Consider the following 22065-nt stretch of genomic DNA (forward strand, 5'->3'; position numbering starts at 1 on the left):
GTAAGGACAGTTACATGTTTGTGGAACTACCAGAGACTGGGCAAGAAAACCTGGAGGACATGGAGGGGGTGATGCCACAAGCTCATACAGTGCCAGGAAGAGAGTCTGTGCTCAGTGGCCAGAGCGGAAACCCAGAGCTCTAAGAGCATCAGCGACTGAAAAAAGATTGTCTCAGTAGCAGGGAAAAATTAATCAGAAACTAAACAGCTATCATCCAGCATAGCTTGAAAACAGGACCCAAAAGAATCAAATTATTTCTAAGAAAAATTCTATAAACTCAAGAATATTTATAAGCCGGGCATTATTACATCTGTAATCCCAGTTACTCAGTAGGCTGATGCAGGAGGATCACAAGTTTGGAGGTCAGTAGTGACAACCTAGAAGATCCTGTCTCAAAATAAAAATAAAAAGGGACTAGAGATATAGCTATGGGATAAAGCACCTATAAGTTCTATCCCCAGTACTGGGGGGGCGGGGAATATTTATACAATTAGAAAATCACTTAGCATCCAACAAGATAAAATTCACAACATCTAAACTCTAATAAAAAATTACCAGGCATGCAAAGAAACAGGAGAATATAAGCTGTAATGCTGAGAAAGATAAATCAATTACAACTGATCTAAAACTAGTGCATATGTTAGGATCAGCAGACAGAACCAGATATGGTGGCACACATCTGTAACCCCAGCAACTCAAGAGGCTAAGGCAAGAGGCTCAAAAGGCTGGTAATGTAGCTCAGTGGTAGGGTGCCTCTGCTTCCAATTCCCGCCGCCACGTGCACACACATACACACAAAAAGAATCAGCAGATATGGACACTAAAATGTCAAGGTAAAAAAAAAAAAAAATCATGTTAAGAAGAGACATGAGAAGTGTAAAACACATCTACATCAAAATTCCAGAAATGAAAACTATGTGTGTAATGTCAAAAAACACACTGGATTGGACTAATGGCAGAGCAGACACTGCAGAAAAAAAGATCTGTATACTCGATGACACCACAACAGAAACTATCCCTGCCCCAGAACACATAGAGGATAAACAACTAAACACCAGCAACGAACAGACAGCCTCAAAATGATATGGAATACTCATGGTCTAACTATGGTCTAGATGTACAGATGTATTTCAAAAGTAGTAGGCAAAGAATCTAACTTGGTCATCCTGAGAGGAAGAAAAAGGACAGAGGGAGGAGGATGTACTCGGTTTACTGCAGATGCACTTTTATCACGTTGCCAGTCCCTAAAGTCCTCCGGGAACTTCCCACATCTCTTTCTTTATCCTGCCTTTCTTCTCTCTTATGTGATTCCCCGGGAGACCAGACCTCATATGCCATTTACCTTCAGTTACCTTCTGAATATTTGCAGTCTTCCACTAGAACATCCACAAGAGTTCTGTATCCTCCAAATAGCTGTTTATTCCCAAATCCCCCTATCTTCTAGTCAAGTAAACCACCCATTTCCCAAACTATTTTATATTTTAAGTATTGACTGACTTAAATAATAATAATAAGTGTCAGAATGAAGACTGCTCTACTAAACTCTACTATTTTACATTTCAAAAGAGGATATAGTCAATGTATTAATAAGATGTAAAATTCATTAATCCATCCAAAAATATCTGCTGATACTAAAATTGAGCCAGACATCATAATAAATACTGGTGATTTCTTCCCAATCCTGAAAGAATGCATAGTCTGATGGAAAAAAAGACAAATCTATACTTGTAGTTCCAGTCCTCTATAACACAGGCTTAGAGAACGGAGAGAGCCAGGGAAGCACAAAGGAAGGACAATCTACTGAGGTGGAGTGAGGATTCTGAAGTAGGTGAAGTCTAGGATGAATCCTAAAGGACAAGAAAAAAGGGGGGGGGGCTCTCTGGTTCAAAATAACAATACATGAAAATATATAAAAAAGAATATATGAAAAGTAAGAAGGTATAAAGAAGGCATAATTGGTGAGCTGCACACAGTTCAGATTTGGGGGTAGGGTGGAAAGAGAAAGGAAGCAAGAGGGAGAGAGAGAGGGAGGGAGGGAGAGAGAGAGAGAGAGAGAGAGAGAGAGAGAGAGAGAAAGAGAGAGAGAGAGGAGAATCTTCATATTTTTTCTGGGAAGAAAAAAATAAGAGAACAAATCAGGGGTTTCATTCTAATAAAGGTTCGAGATGACTTGTCAAAACTGCTCAAAATTATGTCCCTGTCATCAACTAAACAGGAAAACATCACATATGTTAAAGAAAGTAGCGAAGACCTGTACCCCTCAGGGTCCAGCAAACCATGGCTTGTTGTCCAAAGCCTGTCCACCATCTATTTTTGTATAATCTGAAAGCTGAGCAGTTTTTATATTTTTAAATAGTTGAATGAAACCCAAATGAAAAATATTTTGTGACACATGAAAATTACATGAAATTCAAATTTCAGTGTCCATAAATAAAGTCTGACTGGAACAGAGTCATGCTCTGTGTCGTCTATGACATCTTTAGTGCCACAGTGGCAGGGTGAAGGGGTTGTGACATACAAAGCATGGCCTACAAAACCAAAAACAGATACTACCTGGCTCTTTGCAGAAGAAGTCTGGGGACACTTGCTCTAGGAGTCTTTCAAAATCTAATTGCCTTCACTTAAGTCTTGGTTTGTCTCTTTTTAACAAGGAATCTCATGATCAACACTAGGCAAGTGAACATAGGTATGTAATGTGTGGACATAAAAGTACTAATTAGTAATTTCATAAAATAATTACTGGCTTCTCTCACAATATTTTCTGCATAAATAATCCTTTAAAATTCAATACTACCAGAATTTGGTTATAGAACTCTATCCTATAATTCTGAATGAATTTAATAACTCTAGTTAGAATTTCAAGTTACAGTTGTTTGTTTATCATTCATTCATTCATTCATTTATTTTTGTAGTTGGAGATGGACAGCATGCCTTTATTTTATTTATTTTTATATGTGGTGCTAAGAATCGAACATGCTAGACAAGTGCTCTGCCACTGAGCCCCAGCCCCAGCCCTCAAGTTATAATTTTTAAAAACTATTTGCTTTTGTTAATAGCAATCTAGCTATATTATTTCCTTCCTGATTAAATAAGTGTTACTGTAATATTCCAAAACTTTTAGCCCTTTAAAAAGAAACTCAAGAGGCATTTTGAAAATAACATGCTATAGCAAACCAGACAATATTTCTATTTGTTTTACAGTGAGTATTATTAAACGAGAGTTTTTCAGGGGTTTAAATTTTTGTGTTTTACTTTTATTTCCAATAGAAAATAAGATCATATTTTACTCTTGCTGCTAATTTATAATTACCAATTTTGGTTTCTAGATACTTTTGAGGGGGGGGGATTACTGGAATTTGAACCTAGGGTACTTAACCACTGAGCCACATCCGAAGCTCTTATTTAATTTTTAATTTTGCAATGGGGTCTCACTAAGTTGCTGAAGCTGGCTTTGAACTTGTGGTCTTCTTGTCTCATCTGGGATTACAGGTCTGTGCCACTGCACTGGGCTCAAGCACTTTTTAAAAAATATTTCAACACTGCAAGGGAAGTGATCAAATTTACTATTGCTGATTTTCAACATGTCATTTGCCAATTCAATTAGCATCTTCACAACAGGGTTTCTAATAAGTTAACACACACACATATACACACACACCTCATTGATAGTAACCTCTGAGGATCAGAGTAAGGCACAGAGGCTACAAGACAGGTAGATTCTTGCCAGTCAGCTGAGAACATGTTTTATAATGGACCAGAAAAATAATACTCTTTTTAGGAGCTGAGGTAATATCCTTCATTTTTTGAAGTTAAGAGCTGCTGATAATATTATGTGGTCAATAAGCTGTAAAACTGAATGAAGTCAAACATGTTATCATAAAACAAAACTTAGATTTGGTACTTACTAATACTCATAATAGATATTTTTACTTAGTAATTAAGTACAAACACAAAAGATAAGTCATTGATATAAATTAATATAATTGGCACAAGACTGTAAAGATTCTGGAAACCACGTTTTCTCATAATTATTTAGGAATAAATAATTTAAGGCAATAGGAAAAATAAGCAAAGATAATAGAAGAGTAAAAGGAACATTTAGCAGTATCTTCAAATATTTGGTTCTTATGAAAAGAGATTAGTCCACTCTATGTGCCGCCCGATGACAAATGTAGGAAGCAAAGGATAAAGAAGAGACTTCAGCTCATCATAAGGAAACACTTCTGCTTTTTAGTGGCCAGTAACAGAACTAATCATGAGGAACTACTTGTGAATTACTATTAGTATTAAGAAAGAGCATGTGAATTTGATACTAAATAGATCTCAGGTTTGAAATCCTTTTGTGCCCAGAGCCACCAGTTGCTTGACCTCAGAATCTCAAAGTCTTGTGCAAAAATTGGAAAACAAAAATCTATCACAAATGTGATTGGCAAGGGACATATGATATGAACATAACTGTTATATTTATAAATGTGGTATGTATGTAAAACTGGTGCAAAGCAGGTATGTAAAAACAAAAGTTATTTCAGTGGCAGTCATTATCAGTGGTAATACTGGTGCCGAACTTCTTAGATTTAAACCCTGGCGTTGACAGGATTCAATGAATTAAGGTAAGTAAAATGCTGAGAACAATATCTGATATTAGTACATCACAAGCATACAGAAGGACTGGCTATTATACAACTATGTGTCTGGCACTGTTGTAGGCACTGGAGATACATAAAGACCATGATCACACGCAGCTTTATGTTCTTTGTGGTGGTGGTGAGGTGGGGGATAGACTGACAATATACAAATAAACATATAACCAGTAATGATAAACACCAAAGTCAGATAAGTGAAGAAAAAGAAGGATGGGGGGATTCAGAATGACAAGAGAGTGCTAATTCAGAGCTCTCCCTTGAGAAGTAACATGTGAATAAAGCAAGTCACTTGGCATGTCAGGCAGAGGGAAAAAGTGAAAAGAGAGGGAAGGTGCAGGGTCTGTTAAGGGAACAGCAAGGAGGCCAGTGTCACTGGAGGGAAACATGAAAAGGGTGGCAGGAGATGAGGCTGGGCAGCCAGCCAGGCTCCTGATCATGCAGGGCCTTAGAGACCTTGTAAGGACACAGGATTTTATTTTGACTCTGAAGGGAAACAATTGTTGAGGTTTAAGCACAAGACTGACAAAAATCAAGACTAGCATTTTAAGTGGGTCACTCTGGCAATGACTCCTAAAGAACTATTTGACTCCAAGGTTTTCTGAATTTAATCATTCTAATAGTGTACAGAGGAACATTTAAAAGTTTGGAAAATGGAAACAATACCTCAGAATGGCCAAGTGCAGCAGCACTCTGACTGCCTAGAAGAGGCGCACTGGAGCCCAGTACAGAAGTACAACCTCCAAAAGGCAAGGCCTTTCTGCAGGGAAGGTTCCACTGTGCCTGGTTGAGGGAACATGCGACCCTTCAGTGAAGAAGTGTGCAAGAAAGATTTAATAGTAATTTTGGAATGCTGGAAACAAAGTAGAGTGAGGAATCACAACTCACAGGGGAGTACTCAGGATACCAACAAATGTCAGATCCCAGAGTGGCCTAGGTGGGAAGGGGTGGGGGCTGTATCATCAATATGGCTGGCTTCTATTGACACTAGTCTATCACAATCGGGCATCCACAAACAACCTGAGATAAGGCATGACATGATAACAAGTTGAAACATTCCATTCACTTCCAAAAGTGAAGAGCCAGATGAAATTGTTCCCAAATGGCCATCTATGTAGACTGTGAATCTGGAATTTTTCAGGGAAGAACAGAAAACTAGAAGAACAAAACCAGGAATGTCAGTTACTATGAGGATTGAGGAAGGCCATTCATTACCTTTCAACATGATGGTGTCTTCTGTAGCAATACAAACTTCAATAGTAGGTTGTCAAACACTAAGCTTACCTAGTCTCAACTGCAAAACCAAGCAGAAAGATAAAAATAAAAAATTGTAGAGGGAAGGGGCAAAGAAGGGGGATGGTAGACAAAAAATTTAATCAAAATTGTTCAGATATAATTACAGCTCCATTTATGGAATTCTGGGTTATCTTTTCAGGAAAGCTAAGTACTTTTTAGAATAGCAGTACTTTTCAAGCCAGCTTTGGCCTTGGCAAGGAAATGGTTATCAACGAAAATATGGGACAACACAGCAGAATTCAGAAAGAAACCAAATTATTGGAAAAAGTGAAGCTTTGTTGTTGTTGTTCATTGTAAAGGAACATAAATTTAGTCTGCAACCCATAATCCCTGCCTACCCACTAACTCCCCCAGAATCTTGTGCATCCCATGTAAAGTGGAAAGTGTGCCAAAACAAATAGTGGGCTCAGCTCCATGGATGAAGGGTGGGATGAGATTTGGGTGGAACGAAACATGACTGGCAGGCCAGGGAACAGAATCACTTTAGAGCAAGGCCACAAAATGGAGACCAAATAATCTAAGGACTTCCAGAATTCATAGAAAATGGAATATACTTTGCAAAATCATAGCCAAGATTCCCTATTCCAACTCATTTCAAAAAACAAATGCAGAAAGAACAGGATAAAATGAAACAAAGCCAAACATACCTGCTCTCTTATCTGTCTTTAATTAAAGATAAAATACCCTCCTCCCTCTTCTCTTCTCCCAACCACCCAGGAACGGAGAGCAACTGGCAGCAGCTCAGGTGAAAGACTTCAGCCTTCCAGCTACAAAGAGGGGAGATAGCAGACAATGGAACTGGTGATTCATTACAAAAGAATACACTCCAGAGCGGCCTGCTGCCACATGGACTCCCAGCACTATTTAAAGGAACAGCAACCCCCTTTCCAACTGCCCTTATTCTTAACACCTTCCCTCCTCTTGGTTCTGATGGAAAACAGATTTTGAAGAAAAAGCCAGCAAAGCACTGAGCTATCCAAGAAAGGGAGGGCTTTGTGCTGCATAGAAGCTGGCAGTCTCATACCACAGCAGAGCACGAAAATTTGCTTTCACGTCCCTACTGTAAAATCTTTTCCTCTCTAATACATTTTCCCTCTTAACAATAAATAGTGTAACTGAATCTGAGTCCGGCTAAACTTTTTTTTTTTTTTTTTAATCTAACTAGAGGTGAAGTCATTTGGAACTTGAATTTTACACATATTATGAGAATGATTTTTTCCTTTTTTTTTTTTACTCCATATTTGTTTTCATAGATGTGAGAAGTGGCAATATTTTTTTAGCCTGTAAATCAAATTGAGAGAGGAACTCAGTGAAAATCTCCTGCACCATACACATGAATAAGAGATATTCTTTAAAATGTTACATGAGCATGTCTGTCTCCTGTATTAGAATTTTGTCATTCAATTGCCATTTTTAAAGGAAAGCATCAATTACTTATCGTAAAAGAGAAGTTTGCTAATTAAAACCCCAAAAGGTCACAAAAAACTAGAGCATACGTAATAAAACAAAATGTCATCCACTGAGAGCCCTTCTTCCACCTACTGAGTGATGGCGATCAGGCGTAGGTAGACAGGGTATGCCATGAAGATGCCAAGAGCCTAAATGGCAAATTATGAAAACACATCCTCTATCTCTTTCTTCACACACTAGCCAAAATACTAAATATTGTACTAAACCATTTAACTGTGGTGGCCCAGCCCTAACCAATGCAGACAATTTATACTGAAAAAGCTTATATGACAGGTCACTGTTAAGGGTTGGGATTGGATGCCTGGTTCAAAAAACCACAACAAACAAAAAATGAATCAAAACCACAGGAGAGATGAAAAAATTTGGCTCAGCTGATTATTCCCTTTGCATTTGTTTTCTAGATAATGTACATTAACACTGAAAATGGACACACCAAAGCAAATACACTGCAGGACTGCAGATCACAAATCTGACATTCTGTCTTTTCCAGTTGTATAAATTCAGGATAGACAAAAATGAGTTACTTCTTTCCTTCTGCACATCCTGAGAAAACAGGATGATGATTTAAATTCACCTATTAGAATTCTTTTTTTTTTTAGTATTTGTTAATTGTAGATGGACACAATACCTTTATTCTATTTATTTATGTAGCACTTAGGATGGAACACGGTGCCTCACACATGCAAGGCAAGCACTCTACCCTTGACTACGATTGCAGCCCTAGAATTCTTAAACACAGAAAGAAATCTCTTTCCAGTTTCCATCTGTTTCTTTTACTTCATTCCTAAAATTATAGTTCCCTGATATCCTAATGACTAGGACCATGGTGTCACGAAACATTCGTGCAGTGGTAAGGTGCATCCCAACTTAGGCTCACACACTTACCAGCTCCTCTGGAAAGCAAGGCAAATGTTCCAAGAGGCCACAGAAAACTCCAATTACGAAAATTCCTAGTTTAGATAACTCTTTCACTGATTCTAAAATATGGTACGTGCAATAAAAAGTCAGGTCATGAACAAGACTTCAGCTTTTAGCTGAGAAAGAAGAGAACTGTTAACCCTCTAATAATGCCAGTTAATGAAAATTGAATGAGGGCTCCAGGGCGAAGCAAGTATCAAGTCCCAAGCAACAAAGAGAATCCAGAAAGAGGCTTTCTCTTTTATGGTATTAAAAAAAAAATTAGGCAATATACCAAGAGTTAATGAGACTGACAATGAGGGAATAAGAAGCAGAAGAGAAATATTTCAAGGGATTTTCCATTTTCCAAAAGAAAGGGTACCTTAAGGTCTCCAAATTCAGACTAAGTAAAAAATCACTTTGTGAGGATGCATTCTTTGAAACTTCCCTTCCCTCTAGGTCACGATGGGCAAATCTCCTCCATAGTTCCCTCGTTCTGAACAGCACTGCAGGGCATTATATAACATTTAACTGAACAGGATTCCAAATCCTAAAAGGATGCTTCTATCCTGATAGCTAGCTGACTCTCTCGCCCTCCGGTGGTGACTAAGAGAAGAGAGAGGAGAGAATACAAAAAAGGGCAACCTCCTTAAAAGGAAAGCACTGTCCAGTGATGAAATTTCCCCAGGAGCATAAAAGCCTGGAGTGAAACTGATGCTAAGTCCTGGACTGAGGATGTGAATGTTCTAAACATGTAAATGATTTCTTACCAACAAATCACGGCCTCCTTATTCCCTCTCAACCTATAAACAAAAAAGGGTAAAGAAGCATATGAAGGTTGCCAGGAAGAAAAACAGCCCTGCCAGGGGGCTATGGAAGAACACTCACCTTTCCATTCGCCAGGAATGACTTGCTAAATGCAGAGTAGACACTGCGTGGCATAACCAAGAGAGGCAGAAAGGGAGAGAGGAGAGCCATAGCTTCCATTTCCTCCTCCCTCTCCTTCAAATGTCTTTTAAAGCTGGGGTGACTGTCATTTATACATTTGGATTTGCTCCGTCAGGGTAAGTTCTACCTGCCTCTGCTACACCCGGTGTGACTATGGGTTCCCACGGAATGCGTTGTTTGCCAGTAATAAAGCCATAAAAAGGAAACATTTTTTATAACCTTCATTTTTAATAAGCTGTTTAGAGTAAAGGCAGCAAAACTGCCTTTCCAAAGCCAATCCTGAGAATCAAAGTGAGTCAGGAATCAGATTTCCTATAACCCAAATTCTTCTGCAATTCTTAAAAGGAAGTCACTCCCTCTCCCCTCTTTTTGGCAGGCTACAAGAATCTCTTCCTACCTCTGCAGTCTTTCTCTCCCTCCCTCTTCTCAGAACCAAGACAAAGAGGTAGACAAATCCCCACAGGGTCTTTCCTGAGCTACAGCTGCACAGTACAGGAAACAGGAATCTGGTATGGAGCTGAGGGAGGGGGACAAAAAAGCTACGAGACAGAGAGAGAGAGAGAGAGAGAGAGAGAGAGAGAGAGAGAGAGACACACACACACACACACACACACACACACACACACACACACGGACTCAGACACAGACCAGCGCTTTTCAGCTGATAACAATAAATCTGGCCTTTCCTAAGAAGACAATCATAATTAGACCTCTGCTGGTTATACTCCACCCCCAAGCTCTATTCAGATCCCACAGATGAGAACAGAAACATGCGGAGGAAGAACAAATCTTACCTGAGTTACCATTTTCTTTTTCTCCATAAACCAAGGGGAACAGATGATAAAGGTTTCGAAGCAGCCGTGCTGGGGCACACCTCCTCGGCTTCCTTGGCCACCCCCTCCCCCCCAAGCTGGCTATTTAAGGGTGGGTAATTGACTCCCCTTTACACCGTTTTCCTTCCTTTTTATTCCTAATGTTTCTTCCTTTCTTTTCTCTTCCTTTCTGGCAGTCTCTCCCCCTCCTTCTTTCTCCAGCTCCCTCCCATATCTCAGGCAGATGGCTGAAGGAAGCCCCACCCCTGAATGCCTAAGGTAATTAATCAGAGCAGAGCCCCACCTCTTCCTCCTCCCCCCACCCCTCCCAGCAGGCTGACAGCTCCCAACTCCAGAAGCAGGCCTGCTGGAGAATGGCAGTTTGGTGTGCACTTTGCTTTGCGCACGCGTGTGCTCCTGTGTGTGTGTGTGTGTGTGTGTGTGTGTGTGTGTAGGGGGAAGGAAGCGGAGAGTGAGGGAGGGGCAGGCCATGTGCTGGCACATTTTAAGGATGTGACGGGGACACTAATGATATTGCACTGAAAGCATTCATATCAAGTCACTATAATTAATGCAGATTTAAGAGATTACGACCATGAATATGTGATAATACATAAAAAATGAAACAAAAATTTTTTTTTTTTTAAATCTTCACCATGGCCAGGGGTGTGGCCCAGTGGTAGAGAGCTTGCCTAACACATACCAAGCCCTGGGTTCCATCCCTAAGCATCACAAAAAGGAAACAAAAAAATTTTTTTCAGTGATGTACAGTTAATAGATAGAGTAGATTTAATGACAAATGTGAAGCAGGAGGTGTTTAATGACCGCTGATGTGAAGGCTTAAGGGAAATACACAAGAGAGCATTTGTCCTAGAAAACCACACCAGCCCAAGGAGGCAAAGGACTTCAACTTCCAGGGAGGTGGTCAGCAAAGTGCTTTCCCCCCCCTACCTACTGTATAAGAACTGGGGATTCTGAAAATGGTGTCTACAAATAGGACCGCTTAAGAAACTTCAGATGTATGGGAAAGTGTCCATAAATTTGACTGCTTAAGGCTTCCAGCTTCATTAAAAATTCCGGGTAACAGGGATTCACCTGTGTTCCAACCTCTGGTGAAAAAGAATAAATCCTTTCTTAAATGTATACTGGCATCTGTGTCACTACTGTAAATACTGTTACTACAGAGTGCTATAAATAGGAGGTTTAAGAGAATGTTTACTGAACACAGGAGTTTCTTTAAAGTTCTCTTATTAAAAAGATATAATGAAAAAAGCATCAAAGAGGGAATTCAATCCAGAAGCCCTGCTTTAGTGACGTTGGAGGACTCTTTAATTTCTGCATATAAATTTCATAATCTCCTTACTTTATGTATGCTCATTATGTAAATGTTTGATGATTTTATGACTTTGTCATTTGTCTCATAAACATTGAGATTCCCTAATTTTTTTTAGTAATCTGATAGGATCCTAAGTTCTGCCACATTTATTATGTTAATTTCTCAAATAGACTATCCAAAGATCAGAGTTAATTCTAAAATTAAGCTTCTTATTTTTAAAATAAATACACAAGAAATAAAAATTTAAAATCAGTAATCACTGAGAATAATAGTTTGTTACTGTCTCCATGAGAATTGTTTGGCACAATGTAGATCAGGTTTTTAAAAATGTCCTGTATAGGGGTTGGAGTTGTGGCTCAGTGGTAGAGCACTTGCCTAGCATGTGTGAGGCCCTGGGTTTGATCCTCAGCACTGCATACAAATAAATACATAAATAAATAAAGTAAAAGATTCATTTATAGCTAAAACGAAAATTTAAATAAACAAACAAACAAACAAATAAAATGTCCTGTATAATGCCATTAGTTTGCAATTTTCCAATGCTACATCACCGTGTTCTCCCCTATTAATAATCATTTTAAAAACAATTCCAAAAAGAACACAGTAACTACACAGCCATCTATAGAATCTGTAGATAGCAGCACAATCAGCTATTTACAACAAGATGTCAGGCACTCTTCTGGCATTTTACATATATCTGTATACCTTTAGTATAATCCAAAACATATAAATATATATAAAAGAAGGGGCTTGGGCTGGGGTTGTGACTTAGCAGTAGTGTGCTTGCCTAGCATGTGAGAGGCCCTGGGTTCGATTCTCAGCACCTCATAAAAAATAAGTAAACGAAATAAAGATATTGTTTTCAACTACAACTAAAAATTAAATATTTTTAAAAAATAGAATGACCTTATTTTCAAATATTACAAAGGAAATTAGAAACAAAGAAGTAGACCAGAACTAAGTCTGTTCTTATTTAGAAGTGCTCTGGAAGACAGAATATTTAGTGCTCTTGGAATTTGCAACTGAAAAGCCAATTGGAAGGAGATAAAATGCAATTAAATCTTTTCAAAGACAAAGTGAATAAGTAGAAAAGGGCTAGGTAAGTTTCACTGGAAGTCAAGTATGCTGAAAGCAATATACTTCTGGAAAAATGCAAATCATATTTATGGGAAAATTGTGTTTTCAGATTTAATACATGAAATAAACCTGCAAATCACTGTTATACCATTCTCTGCATCCACCGGTCCACTATACTACTCTTGGCAAAAAGCCCCCAGAAACAAGAAGACAGATGTACCCCACATACCATCACCACTACCATATATACTCCTAACCTTAATAAAGTCCAGCTACCTTGACTGCTAGGTGTGAATGCAATCTCCAAGTACCCTGGAAAGAGACAAGGCCCCGAGGAGAATTTTTTTTAATAAAAAGACAAATCAAAGATTCCTATATGCGAAGAGTCTAGAACTAGGATAAGGGTTTCCTTGGGCTCAAGATCCACACTGCATTCCCACACTTAGAACCAATATTATACAGTGCAAGAAAGAGACTATACAAGCTTCAAGTGAAAAATGGTAAAATGATTATTATAAACCCCCTAAAACACAGAACCCAAGTGAGCACTGGACAATGAGATTTTGAGTGTGTTCCTGACTTTAATGACTGGCATTCAGAGAGGACAATTTGCTCCCAGGTGCCCAAGAGAAAGAAAAGCAAAACAACTGGAATCTTTAGGTGGCTAAATGTGCCCAGAATATACCAAGGAGAAATTCATTTAAGGGCGCACTCTCTGTACACGCGCACATGTGTGCTTAGGAGTGGAAAGACAGGCATAGGTTGGAGGGTTGGAGAGGTGGGAAGATAAAAACATGTTATATGATTGTCAGCTAGAGGAAACTGTATCCTCCTTCGGATCAACTTCTAGCTTCCAGCAAAATGGACTTGGGACATAGCAGGTATTCAAGAAATATTTGTTCAATAAACAAATGAAGGAAAGAAGCACTTCTAGTTGTCCCAATTTCTTGACAATTTTGTCAATGTTTCGTGCAATCTTCAGAATCCCAATTGCCTTTCCCCATAACTACTCAAATGATATTTATCTTACCGAAATCACCAAAGGCCTTCAAATAATAGCCAAATTCAATGAATCTCTCTCTCTCTCTCTTTTTTTTTTTTTTTTTTTTTGTGGTGCTGGGGATTGAACCCAGTGTCTTGCGCATGCAAGGCAAGCACTAATATAGTCCCAGCCCAAACATTTATATCTTCTTTGACTTTTCTGTGGTATTCTCTCTTTCAGGAAACTCTTGCTCTTAGCTTCAAATAATACCAGACTTTCCTGATCTTTTTTGTTCCTTGCTCACTCCTTTCTTCAACTTCTATCACCCTTTGACCACTTCTTATTGCATGCTAGAAGTTCTTCACCCCAAATGCACAGTTCCTCACATAGGTACTTGATGGAAATTTGTTTTTCTTATGTGCCTTTCTGTACAGAGGACCATATTATTCATCAGATTTCTAAAAGGGTAGAAACCTCAAAGAAGCTAACACTGTCAACCACACTGCCGTGTTCTAACTCATTCCACACTTCACTTGCCAACCATTTACTCAGATGCCCCCTGCACTTCCAATTCCAGCACACATCTCTCCCGAACTACAGATCAAAATATCCAACTGCCAAATAATGGTCAACCACATTTTAAAACCCTTCAAATTTATATTATTTAAAAGTTTAAAGCTAAATTGATTCTCAATTGAATCATTAATTCATTTAACAACTATCTGAGTGTTGTGTGTCAAGCACTGCTCCAGGCACAAGGAGAAAGCAATACAGACAAGGAGGGAATATTTCTACTTGTGGGAAGCTCAGATTCTAGCACTCATTCTACCATGTTGCTTTCCTGGTGAATGGTTAAATTTCATGACAGATAAAACAGCTATCATTTCTTGAGAATTTACTCTGAGGTGGCATCTGATAACACAATGAATCAGATTAGATAACTAATTAATCCACCTCATCTTCACGACAATGATGAGATATTTTAATATCCTTTTTGAAAATGAGAAAACTAAGCTAGGTGAGGGTAAGCATCTTGCCCCAGGCACCCAAGCTAGCAAGCTTCAGAACTCAGATTCAAACCCAAAGTGATGGGCTCCTCATCTTTATTCAGTAACTTAACAAGTCAGAAGCTTAGGGTCCTTTGATTTCTTTGGTATGCCCTTTCTTTCCATCATATTACCACAAAATCAGTCTGACCTCTTTATTCTCTAACTGTTCCCTACTTTTTCTGCCTTCAGTCTACCACTCTTCCCACCCAAACTTCTCACTACCCACTACCTCCAGAGTGCTCTTTCTAAATGCAAATTTCCTCATGCCACTTCCCTGACAAACATCCTCAACTGCTTCCCACATCTGACAGGGTGGAAGAATCCTAATTCTTAAACAGGAACCTAAAATATAATCTGGCTGCAGAACACCTGTCCAGAGGCACTGTCGGTCCCCTCCAGTGTCCTTCCCTGCCCCCAAACCCTGAGCAAACTGCAGTGGGTGCCTCACACACCATGTTTCTGTCCTCTCTCTTTCATCATGACTTCTGTTTGGTTAGGTTTACTTCATGGATCTACAACTCCAGAAACTCTTTCTTGACTCCATCTGCTCCCACATTTGGGTTAGGTACCCCCTCACCTGTGTGCACACAGTACCTTAGTACCTAACCAAGGGACATAACCTCTGGAGTTTATTATTTCTGCATAATTCTGACTAGCCTGCAAGCAGTCTGGGGTAGAAATCATGTTTTATGTCACACCCCAGTTCTTAACCTAGTGCTTGAATGCACTGTAAATGGGGGATAACATGGAACAATGCCTTGATTTCTATCTCCAGCCATTACATAGGCACAAATGGAACCACAAGATTGAAGAATAACTTTGTAGTTATAAAACTATTATAGAAACATTATTTCTTTCAAAAGCATGTTTAGAAATATATTCAAATTTCTTAAATTCATTTAGCATCTTTTTAGAAAGCTGAAGTGTAAAGTAAGATATACAAAAAGAGTGGGAGAAAAGGTTTTATTTTCAGCTTTATGGGAATAGTTGAGATTTTTCGACAGAATAATACCCACTAATTAAAACACACACACACACACACACACACACACACACACAACTTTACATGTTCTTGCTCTTCACAACTTTATAGTTGTGACTCAACTTCCCTACCTTCCACCCACGTAACAGCACTGTTATAAAAGCAAGCCCAAGAGTCCCTGAAGAGAGGCAGGGCTTGCTCATATTTTCCCAGGCTGCCTCTGACACCCAAGTGAAAAGCAACATTAAAGGTCTAGCATTTCCTGCAATAATAAAAACTTGTTAGTAGAAAAGCTCTTCATAACACGCCCCCATACAATAACCTTAACTAAGTGTAAATAACAATTTACACCTATTACGTATTAAATACCTTCCCAGAAGCATCTCTAACCTTTGCCCCAACATTCCCTTTAATATAAATGAAGTCAAATTAGAGCTAACTCTATTTACAGTCTGCTAGCTTCTTCTCTCTAGTTTAGGCAGGGTTCAGTTAGTTACATAGAGAAAGAAAGGTGAGAGAAAAATTTGAAATTAACAGTTTTAAACCTTGTATGTTTATTTTTAAAAATAATCATTTATTTCTCATCCCCCCATACCCAACCTCTAGAATAAGATCACAAATAACATACTAGGCCATTGGTAAGACCAGAGGAATTAGAAAATACTATGTCATGAATTAATGTCTAGTTTTGGATAACTTACTTTTATATCTTTAAGACATCCCAAACTCTAGAGAACTAGAGTAATTTACACAACTGAAATTATGTCTACATTCTCTGTATTCCGTGAGAAATTAAGGAAAAGGTTTTCACATAAATATTAAAAAGGAATGGGATATAAACAAATATATCAATAACTGGATTATCAAAAAAACAATAAATGATCAGGCAGAGAAAACTGAAGCACACTGCTTTCCTAACCCTGAGGTCTGCCATGACGTCTCTATTATTAATTTACTGGAGACTCTGCCGCCTGCTCCCCTTTATACTCTGAGCTGGCGGTGTCCGGCACATAGCACAGCTCAAAACACACATGACACATGATTCACAATGAAAAAATATGAAATAAAGAACATATCTATCACTGTACACCCAGGTCAGCTTCCTGCAAAGAAATGGACAGTGTACATACTGATTCATTCTCCAGCATTCTGACACTAAAACATACCTCAGTACCAACAGTACCTTTTAGGTAGGTGATTTTCTGTCTCTCTATCTTCCAGACACCTAATATCCTCTGCTGTCTTTTGTTGTACTAAACTCTCAAATCAGGACTTTTAGCTAAACCTCCAATAATTTAAGACCCTCCTTCTTTGTCCTCCATCTACCCCATTGCTGCCTAGGTGGCAGGCAAAGTAGCCCATTATCACATCTTTTCACTAAGGATAAACTAAGATAATAAACAATGTACTCAATTTGCTACAACAGTTACATTTCATCCATCTAGCCAGAGTAGGTAAATATTTAATTCAGGAGTGTCTAGAAGAATAATTTCAGTCACAGTTTCTCAGATTTTTTCTAAACTCAATCTTTTAAAAATAAAATCTAGCAAGCCTTTATCTATTTGTTTTTCCTATATTTTATACTTTGTCCAGATTGGGTAATACAAAAATTATAATAAGAAATTTCATTGTACACCTATGTGGGGGCGGAGTACTGGGAATTGAACCCAGGGGCACTTAACCACTGAGTCACCTCCCTAATCCTTTTTTATATTTTATTTAGAGGCAGGATCTCCCTAAGTTGCTTAGAATCTCACTAAGTTCTGAGGCTGGCTTTGAACTCATGATCCTCCTCTCTCAGCCTCCTAAATTGTTTGGATTACAGATGTGTGACACCGTGCCTGGCTCAACTGCACAAAAAAATAAGACAAGCCTGATTTTATTAATAATACGAGCAATGAAAAGTCAAGTGTGTAAAATGCTTTATTGAACTCACTTTGTTTCATTATCTCAATGCTATCAATGCTAAAAATGCTCTATTAAAATGGGTGCAAATCCTAAAAAACACTATTTTTCATGTTCTTAATAATTTTCAGTTGCATAATGTACTGATACACACCACCACAAGTATTATGCAATGAGGAGCTTTGATTTAACTAAGTATAAGAATATAACAAAAGCTAAAAGAATATTTTATAACTACAGTTAAGGCGTTTGTGAAGCAAATACCTATCTGCTGCTCATTTATAATTGTGCTGAAAGAAAATTGCTATCTCAACAGAATTAATAAATGAAATTATAAAATAGCTTTGGATTCTTCAATTAAAATTGTTTTTCTCAATCCCATTAATTGCTGATGTGGTGGAACAGAAGACATACCCTTAAATTTTAGCATCCCATTACCTGAATTTCTAAGCTCCCTTAATTTCCGATAGAATAAACCTACTAAATGAAGCAAAGCCAGGAAAGGCGCGGCTTCACATACTGAGTACTACATACACCAGTACTAAATCTTAACGAGCAGAAAAGATGTGGCAAAAGGGTGGCAAATTCACCATATCAAGAATAAGTAAAATTTCTGCAAAAGACTTTATCAAACCATGTCATGATTTCTAAATGGAAATTCTTTAATTCCCATTGCAAATTTTTTTGGGGGAGTTGGTCAATTTTTCCCTAACAAATTGATTTACAAGCTATAATTATTTTTTTTCACATATTTATAAAACCTCAATTCTTTTGGAAACTCACTTTTTCCTCATATAATTTTATATACATTATAGTTATTACAAGTCCCATACTTTGCTAGTTAGGTCTCAGGAATTTCTTCTTTACAGATGTTTCTAGTCAGAAGCTCATCAATATTTACTGTTAAGAAGATTTGCCTCTAATCTAGTCTCATGACACTTCCAGTCTTAAGCTGTTAGAAAGACCAATCCACTATTTTGTGTCAGTAGAAAAACAGTGCATAAATGAAATCCACAAATACATCAAAGTCTCATTACAGTGAAAGTAACACATTCTTAACTTGTATAATCAAAAATAATGGAAACCGTTATATAAAACACGTAATACAAACTGAAGTGTTTGAATAAAAGAGAAGCATAACCACAATCCAATACTGGAAGCTTCAGACACAAATGCGAGCTGAGTGTACTCTGGAGAGCTTATTTGGCGGGCCCAATTCTAAATAACCTGTTTTAGGGATGGCAATGTGGTTCAGTGATACAGCACTAGCCTAGCATGCACAAGGTCTTAGGTTTCATCCACAATCAAAACACACACACACACACACACACACACACGCTTGGTTTAGATTTGGGGCCTCAAATTCCTAACAAGTTGTACTAGTCTGTCATTTCTTTTAACCCTATGAGTTCTTGCCCAATCTGTAACAGATGCCAACGATTAGAGAAATGACCATTTGAAAGTAAAAAAAAAAAAAAAAAAAAAAAATTGGTGATGGCCATGAAAAACAAAATATAAAACTAAGAAACCAAGAAGTATCTATAATTCATAATTAACTGTATTAACTTTTTATTTTGCTATTCTAGTTTTCAGCACAACTAATATATCAAAAATCCTAACATACGAGATATCTGCTGGTCAAACCCCTTCATTTTATAGGAAAATGTAGTCAAGAAAAATGAATTTGTTTGAGATGAGCATAGAGATAATTAACTACAATAACTGGAGCCAGAATCCAAGACTCTTAACTTCAATTTGACTTACTATATTGCTACTAATTCCAAGGCAAATAGATATTCAGGTATATGCTTGATAATACCCTAATATCTTCTGATTCTGGATTACAAGTTAATTAAAATGCCACTTATCACAAAATAATCCAAAATGTTAAACTAAAAATAGTCTAACATAGTCTGTATGTAAAGAGAATGCTCCCTAATATATATTACCTTTCTGAAAAATCCAGCAACATTTGGAAATTGCCATCTGTATCTCTCCTCTGCCCAAAATGAAGCCTCAAGTTTACTATAATACTTTTGGCTTTGTCGTGTTACATTTGTATTGCCCAGCCTACCCTGTTTTAAGACACAGAGATACACACACACACACACACACACACTCTCTCTCTCTCTCTCTCTCTCTCTCTCTCTCATACGAGAATCTCTCTGAAGTTTCGGAACTTCTAGAGGTGAAAGTCAACCACCCCTGTCCAGCACCAACAATGTAAAATTCAAACCTCCTGCTACAGCAAATTAGCAAAATATCTTGGGAAATCTGTGTCCTGAATGGTACCAGGTCAAACGACAGAAACCCTATAAGCATTTCATTCCACTGCAAAACCTTCACATCCGCCAAAGAGTACTTAGTAAACAAACAATTTATAACCCTCAGCTTACCTGGACAACAGGATATTGATAATCCATACAATATACACCATACATAGCAAGGGGGGGAAAAGAACTTCAGATAAAGACAGTACAAAAACCGACTAAGTTTTTGCCTTGTTTGATCTGGCTGTCCTGTCCAAAAGAACTAGGAGCACCAAAAAAATCCTTGGCTGACTTCCAGTCTACGCTGTTGATAGGTATGCTGGCTCAGCTGATGAAGTTGGAGCTTGGTTCAGACCAGGCCTCCAGCCCAAAAGGATTCAGGAATACACAGAAGAGATGTTCAGGGAAAAGCAAAAGGCTCCGACAGCGTTAGTAGTTACAGACTGAAAACTACACTAGAGATTTGCTGTTACTGTTGGTCTGAAGCTGACAACTTCACCAGAAACTCAAGAGGCAAAGAATGACTGCCAGGGAAGGGAACATGGGCTTCTTAAAGTGGCACACAAAAACGGTAGGAAGCACAAGGTATCTGGGTGCCAAAATATTATATATGTCCCAGGCTTTGAGTGCGTCAGAGGGAACACTCCCAATTCAGGACATGGAAAGGCAGATGGGACTGGTATTATTTCTCTACTCCTTCTTGGGTGGGAGCACGCACGCGCAGGCACGCACACACACACACACACACACACGCATGCATGCACGCACGCACACACCACACACACCCTTCTCACTGTCTCCGGCAGACAGGTGTTAGGATTAACAGCATAAACCCCTTCTGCTATGGAAAGAAATGGGAGAAAAGAGTCACACTGATACATGCAGTAAAGCGATCCCTTTCATGACACTGTATGTTTTTGTATCGTTTAACACCCTCCTCCCTGTGCTTTTACAGAAGCTGGGACAGCTGGCAGGATCAGCACTAGAAAAGAGGAAGGTGGCCCCAACTCTGAGGCAACATGAGTCCACTGGAGGCCTTCAGATATGCAGGGTACTGGCTCAGCTGTTCCAATCAAACTTGGAGGGATTAACTCTGGCTGCCTGCAAAAAGGTGGGGGTGGAAAGGTCTTTTCAGAAAAGCCAGTTGCTTTTCCTCTTTTAGGAAGCTGCTATAACCACCATGCCATCATTATGTACAACACACATAGGCACACATATTTCTACAACCAGTATTTTAAAAAAGTAACAAAAGGGACAGATGTGAGGTTAGTTAAACAAAGCACAGCAGGTTAGAGTTGGCTTCAGAGCCTAAATGGCACTTCTAAAACCAAAGAATTGCTGCATAATTCTTAGAAAATAAGGCACAGAGTAAGCGGAACGTGAAAACGAATATTAATTAAGAGATACATCAGTTAACCATTTTTGTTAAGAAATTCTCTGTTGGGGACAAGTATTCAACAGTTCAAAATGATGAATAATTCTAACCTTGTTTCAGAGGCTATGACCTCCTAATCTTGGAGAGCCAGTAATATTACAACATGCGTTCCTAGGATTAGACTGTGAGGATTAAACGCAACTGTGAGGGCATCTGTGAGAATTTATGTATTACCAAGTCCCACCTGCCTCTACTGCAATTTTTCTCCTTTTATGGTCACTGTAATTTATTTTAGAATTGTTCAAAAGAAACTGTTTTTTAAGGGTTAAAATGGTTTTAGCCAATCTAAAGATAGTCCTTTTGGTTAAACATTTATCTTAAATCGATTCTAACAGATTAAGGGATCAAACAACACACTAGATTACCTTTATATTGCCAGTACTGATTCTTTGTGTATTACACATGAGGAACAATAATAAATTGATTCCACATAATTTTTAAAAAGTTACTGAACATCTATTACTCACAAGTATTATGCTGAGCACTTGAGAAATGGATAGAACCCAGTTTATGGAAGAAAGAGAACAGAATATACAGGCAACGGCAAAAGGTAAAACATTGCTATTACACAAAACTCAACATTGTAAGCAACATCTTATAAGTAGAAGGATATTTTTTAAAAGTTTTTCTTAAAAAAACACTTATAAAGTCTCCACTTTCCCATGATTAAAACTCTAAGACTGCTACTTGGCCAAATCTTCACAGAGATTATCAAAGATTCATAACATCTTGGATCTGATTGGCCACATCGTAAGGACTGTGGTATACATTCTCACTGTCCCTATAAAGCTATCTTAAACAGCAACTTGAAATGGCAAATTAAGAGATAACAAAAGGGGGCTGGGGATGTAGATCAGTGGTTCAGCACTTGCCTAGAAGGTGTGAGGCTCCTGATCAATCCCCAGCACTGCACCGCTCCCTCCCCCCAAAAAAGACAAAGGGAATGTTTCTGTAATAAAATTGCAC

At 38.3% G+C, this 22065-nt stretch overlaps 1 protein-coding gene across 18 annotated transcripts in view; it reads right to left on the reverse strand.

Moving 5' to 3' along the window:
* The window catches only part of Rbfox2 (RNA binding fox-1 homolog 2), a 268933-nt gene that overhangs the window by 76851 nt on the left and 170017 nt on the right, over positions 1 to 22065 (reverse strand). Inside the window, exon 1 of one of the 18 annotated variants that reach the window (XM_076855115.1) lies at positions 19791 to 19915. The exons of 16 other annotated variants lie outside the window; for them this stretch is intronic. In XM_076855115.1, coding sequence (XP_076711230.1) covers positions 19791 to 19835 — 45 coding nt within the window. In that variant the 5' untranslated portion in view covers positions 19836 to 19915. Of the gene's footprint in view, positions 1 to 10045; positions 10264 to 19790; positions 19916 to 22065 lie in introns of those variants that run through there. One more of the 18 variants, XM_076855116.1, reaches the window with a different exon arrangement.

Source organism: Callospermophilus lateralis, chromosome 4, assembly GCF_048772815.1.
Source record: "Callospermophilus lateralis isolate mCalLat2 chromosome 4, mCalLat2.hap1, whole genome shotgun sequence".
NCBI lineage: Eukaryota > Metazoa > Chordata > Mammalia > Rodentia > Sciuridae > Callospermophilus > Callospermophilus lateralis.